The 6,212-nt window shown below is 39.3% G+C and overlaps 1 protein-coding gene across 1 annotated transcript in view; it reads left to right on the top strand.

Annotated features, from left to right (window-relative positions):
* Window positions 1-978: 978 nt before the first annotated feature.
* The window catches only part of LOC308308628 (arachidonate 12-lipoxygenase, 12R-type-like), a gene marked incomplete at both ends in the record, with an annotated part of 30,464 nt that continues 25,230 nt past the window's right edge, over window positions 979-6,212 (top strand). The window contains 2 exons of the mRNA XM_080754061.1: window positions 979-1,131; window positions 3,979-4,189. Of these exons, the coding sequence (XP_080610187.1) occupies window positions 979-1,131; window positions 3,979-4,189 (364 nt within the window). The remainder of the gene's footprint in view (window positions 1,132-3,978; window positions 4,190-6,212) is intronic.

Raw genomic sequence — 6,212 nt, 5'->3', positions numbered from 1 at the left:
ATGTTTCGAAAATATTTTATAAAAAAATAAGCTTCATATACTGTATGTGTTTCTATTCAAAACCACAAAAAGCATAAAATAATGATAAAATAATCATGTTGGCCATTGTCAGACCGACACTTTGTTTACATTCTAGTCTATAGACAAGGATATAAACAAAGTGTCGGCCCTACAATGAAAAAGGTTGGCTATAGCTTCTCTAAGTACAGTTTTGAGGTATTTGTACTTTACTTGAGTATTTCCAATGTCCAATACTTTTACTTCTACTCCACTACATCTCAGGTCCAAATATTGCTCCACTTTTACTTTTACTCCACTACAATTATTTGAAAACTTTAGTTACTTGTTACTTTGCAGATCTAAATTACATTATTATAAAACATACATAAACCGCACTGACTTTATACAGTGGCCATTTGAAAATAGCTGATCTACAAGCTCACAACGCGTCGCATCGCGACACGTTGTGAGCTTGTAGATCTGCTATTTTCAACCATTTTGTACTTTTACAGTTTACAGTTACAGTTTAGGCATTTAGCAGACGCTTTTAATCCAAAGCGACTTACAATAAGCAGGTAAAATATCACAGTAATAAACAATTGTCAGTACATCAACAGCAATATAACAAATGCAAATGAATATCTATCTAAAAAAACAATATAATCTGTAAAGAAAAATAAAATAAAAAAAAAGGTTTCTAAAAAACCTAAAAAACAAATGCTAACTAGCTTCATGTATGGACATTGATTTTCCAGTAGTGCTAAGAGTTTTGGTGGAGTCTGAAAAGGTGAGTCTTCAGTCCACGGCGAAAGCTAGCGAGTGAGTCCGTTGTTCTAAGTGCGACAGGGAGTTTATTCCACAGCTTGGGGGCCTGGAGGGCAAACTGTCTCGGACGAGTGTTGAAGACCCGAGGTGCTTTGGAAATATTTGGAGTAACATTCTAACGTTCTCTTTCTGCTCCCCCATGCAGTGTGAACCATGTTGACATACAAAGTGACAGTGACAACTGGTTTCCTCGCCAATGCAACAACCAATAACCACGTTTACATCAAGCTGGTGGGAAGGAAGGGCCAGAGCGGGCGCACCAGGCTCACCAGCTTCTGGGCAGTCGTCACCAACTACATCGGCGCTGTGAGTCTGACTTCTGTCTGAATTAACCCTGAATACCTGAGTACCTGAGACGAAAAACAGTCTAAGTCCATATTTTAAAATATTTAATATAGATATTTTTTGATTTACCAGACTGTAAACCACAAACTAGACGTTTTTAATCTGCTGTTCGGGTCATTTTGACCCGTTTTACATTTTCATTTGGAAAAAAAAGGTAGAAGTTTAAATTGTTTCCACCTGAAACTCACTGGCCTTAAAGATTCTTCTGAGATGAACAACAAAAATATATTTTTGCACTACACCCATGCTAGACCCCCTCATATTTTTTGAACAATTAGTGCTGTTCGGGTCATTTTGACCCGGAAGCACAGATGCACAGAAATACACAGTATTATGCCAAAACGCAGACACACAGTCACCCCCACTTCTAACACCCCCCTTCCGAAGCCCCATTTTACTTAACTCATTAGGAATTATAAGACATAATACTTATGGAAAGTGGAAAAACAGTATATCTCTAACAGTTTGTGGAACAACAGTATCCCAACGAGCAATTTGAGGGCTAAATGACGTAATTTGAACGTTTAAACGCCAACTAGACGTCTAGCTAAAACTAGTTTATCAAGGGTTTAAAATGGCAAGTTTTTTCAACGTCTATACATAGACCAGACATTGTATCAACGTCATTTAAACGGCTACATTTAGCCGTTAGCGGCCGCCGAAAGTTGTGAAAAATGATGGCAGCCAGCAGGGTTTAAAAACACTATTTCTTGGTTTTGAGACCCTGTACCCTACACGCTGTAACGCGGCTGATGGATTTTGTTATGCATATCATTGCTATTTATAGTTGACATAGGTTGCCAGCGGGGCTCCAACTTGCAATCTTTTGGTTACCAGACCTGTACACTAACCACTAGACCACCGCCACTGATACAACTGAGGAAGTATCCTGCACTATTAGTATCTGACATATCGCCAACCGCTGTTCGTTTTAGATCGGTGCATTTTGTTTGACAACGCAAACTAACTTGTATTGATGCATAGCTATAAAACGATTTTATTTAATCATTATCATTGAATAATGGTGGGGGTGGGGATTTGGGGAGACAGCCGTGTGTGTTTGTGTGTGTTGCTGTCAGAATGAATTATGTAACTCAGAGAAGAATTAGTATGCTGTCATGAGCAGCACCACGGCATTATGTCGTTATTTATTACACTTTTAGAATTTTTCAAAGGACTTATTGCCCAGCTTTTTAGACGGCTAAAAGACGTGCAATGGCCAGAAATCTGCTCAGTGGATGCAAACTACAACTATTAAGGTAGAACCGGGAGATCTAATCATTTCAAGCTATACTGTTAGCATCCGATAATGAACAACTTGATAAAAATGTAAAACATATGTTATGGTCTAAACATCGTTTTCATCCAAACGTTGATATATCGTTCAACTGGAAACGTCAAATGACGGCTAAAACTAAACTAGACTATATAGTGATCTTTAGCTCTTAAAATTACTTTAGTCCAATTTGAAAATCAGTTGTGCAAATTAAAGCTGTTTTTTAATCAATAAGTATGGAATAATGGATTAAATGCAGTCGGCTAGAATCGGTCTATATAAAGACGTAATCTAGCCAGTTGAAATTAAGGCTAAGCATAAACCAGACGTCTAGATAGGGTCTTGTGCTCAGTGGGATAAGTCAATACAAGCAATATTCAGCAGACAAAGGGAGCAGATAACATTAAAACAGACAATTGAACAAAATGAGGGGGGAGTGCATTAACAATTTAACAGATTAAAAATGACTAGTTTGTGGTTTACAGTCTGGTAAATCATAAAATATCTATATTCAAAAAGATTAAAATATGGACTTAGACTGTTATCCGTCTCAGGTACTCATTAATGATCTGCACTATTACATTATTACTTTTACAAAATAGCAGATCTACAAGCTCGCTGCACGGCACTCGAGCTTGTTGATCTGCTATTTTGGGAAAAATCGATAAAATGTGTGCAAATTGAATGTATTGGCCCGATTCTATGAATGTCTTCAAAATCCTTCTTCTAAATCAGTGGTTCTCTAACCTTTTCATGTCAAGGACCCCCAAAATTACATGTAATTGGCCGCGGACCCCCATCTCGAAATATGTTGTTCCAGGGACCCCCAGAAGCAAAAGTTGCGTCGAAAAACATATATTCAAAGATTTGCAAACATGTTAAAAATGTTTCAAAATCTGCAGATCTACAAGCTTGTGTGAGCTTGCATATCTGCTATTTTTCAATAGCTAAAGAAATAACTCATTCCAGATATTAATGGATTAACTCTCCTACTGCCAGATTATTTATTTATTTATTGGGTCTGGTGCCATCAAAAAGCGGCTTACCTTTGCGACGTTATAGTAGATAGACAGACAGACAGACAGACATTTATTTTTTATTTTTTTGGGTTGTGCAATAGTGCACTTTGGTCTGCCAGGCAGCAGAGGGCGGCGTCATGCGAGAATGAACGTGAATTTGCCTGTTATGTGTTGAAGAAGAAGAAGACCAGTCACTGGCCACAGAGCCTTACAGCCAGAGGAAATCAACAAGGAAGTGAATTGTTCTCCGTTGATGTTAACGCATAATGGATTTTTTACACCATCACCGCGGAAAATGTGTTTACAGTAGACGGCCGCGCGACCCTTCATCAGCTTACAGTCATCAGACGAACGAACCGAACGAGCGCCGTATTGGCGGAGAGGTCTTGCGAATTGGGGCGAACGTGAACGTTCAAAGCGTTGGGAGAGTTAAGCAAGGGAGAATCAACGGGGAGTCGGACATTTTTGAAAAAGAAACTTTCTCAATGTGTTTCTCGATTTCTCAATTTTCAGAGTCATACCTACGATGTGAAATGTCCCGTGAGCCTTGGCGAGCTGGTGCTGATAGAGCTGGACAAGCAGGCCTTCCTCTCGAACTGGTGGTTCGGGAACGACTGGTTCCCCTCCAAGGTTGAAGTCACGTCTCCAGAAGCAGACATTTACCACTTCCCCATCCACCGCTGGATCACCGATGGACAGACATACCTGTTCAGGGAGGGTAAAGGTGAGTGAAGGTTACTGTTGTGAAAATGATATAATATTTGTTCTAAAACGGCTAGTTCCATTCCTTGATTCTGATTGTCTGGTTTCCCTTAATTGCTGTGGTATATGAGACTATAACCCACACCATGAATCAGTTTATATCAAACCCAGGTGTGTTATTTCTTTCCACAGTGTTCCACAGCTAGTGCACCAATTATTTGCACCTGTGTTGTTGGCAAAAGGCTGGAACTACTCTCCTGGAGCTGGGGACTACTTTCTTGCAGAGCAGACCTTATAGTGAATTATTAGTGAAATAAAACAGTTTTAATTGGTACATGTATGATTTTTCATGTTGCCATATTGTAACCGTTTTAGAAAAGCAATAAGCCACGCGAGGCTTGCGGTTACCTGTATTTTACTTTTTCTCTAGCGGCTAGACCGTGCAGTTGCTTTTTACGAAACTCGGCAGTCTGGCAGAGGACTTTGCCAAACGGCTAAAACGCGAAGCTCGCAACAATCGGCCAAAGGGTGGCGCTGTAGGAAGCCTTTGAAAAATGCCAACTTTGAACAGATAAAGCTCATGCTCATTTCAGATCCAGCCATGAAACCTGTACACTTATGCGTCTCCTCATGCCGAACAACTTTTACGCTCTGACTTTTGACCTCTGACCTTTACTTCTCCCACAATTTTGAATTATAAGAAAAACAGTCAAAATCTATCTCCTCCTGGGATTTTCGCATCACGTGCGCGAAACTTTTTTTACATGAACTTTGGACCAATACGGTCAGATCTGTCTCTGCAGATTTTTTTTAAAGTGAAACATTATTTTTTAATAATTCACTGTATATTGCAGTTTCATGCAAATTATTCTTCTGCCTCTAAATCATACATGCAAAGTGACACGTTCATGGCATTTGGCAAATATGTAGAGGGTTAGTCCAAATATCACTGAAAGCAATCTTACTCCAATTGGCCAAAGGGGGGTGCTATACGAAGCGTTTGAAAACTCAAACTTTAAAGGGGCATAAGTCATGCCTCATTTCGTTTGAAGACATGCAACTTGCTTACACGCGTGCCTTGACTCAAGCAGAAGACATCTGTGTCTTTGTTAAGTAAGCTCCGCCCTTTGATTTTCCGCCATTTTGAGCAGTTTGTAAAACGCTTAAACCCGCTTTTATTCCGGAATTTTCGCATCACGTGCATGGAACTTTTTTTACATTAACTTTGGACCAATATTTAAAGATCTGTCAGATCGGATTTTTTAAAAATTGAAACATGCTTTTTTAATAATTCAATCAATATTGCAAGTTTTATGAAAATTATTCTTCTGCCTCTAAAACATAGTATGCAAAGTAAAATGTTCATGATGAACTACTGTAGAGGGTTAGTCCAAACATCACTGAAACCAATCTTACCCCAATTGGCCAATGGGGGGCGCTATATCATTTTGAAAGAAGGCGTCACGTACATTACATGAAACTTTATTTTTTATTTTTTTTATGACAGGTCCATTATGTGTGACTGCCGTAGTGTAGTGGTCAGTGCCTGTGCCTGATATACGGGCGGTTGTGAGTTCAAACCCCACGTAGGGTTGAGTTGATGTTAACATCCTGGATGCCCATGGCATGTGCGTATGTCAAACTCTTTAATGTTGACACGTCTGAACTAACTCCAGATCACGTTCATGTTTAAAATGAGCCCTTCTCTACCGGCCGTTATTTTTCTGTTCTGAGTGAAAGAAAATATGATCACTCGAAAATGTCAGAAATACTCAGATTACATTTACTCAGATTGATTTCACCCCAAGCCTCCAAATATAAAAAATAAATCAATAAAATCAAGGCACTCAGCCTACATAGAACTTTTTTTTTAAACAAACATGGTCAACAGATCCTGTGGCTGCCTAGTGCAGTGGTCAGGGCATATGCCTTTCATGCAGAAGGTCGTTGGATCGAATCCCACCTGGGGTTTATATAAGCATAAAACCATGACATTTGGTAGACTTTACAGTTTGGTTCCTTGAACAATGTCTGATATGGAGCCT

Source organism: Nannobrachium achirus, assembly GCF_963921795.1.
Source record: "Nannobrachium achirus genome assembly, chromosome: 2".
NCBI lineage: Eukaryota > Metazoa > Chordata > Actinopteri > Myctophiformes > Myctophidae > Nannobrachium > Nannobrachium achirus.
This window is presented reverse-complemented; position numbering and strand designations above follow the sequence as displayed.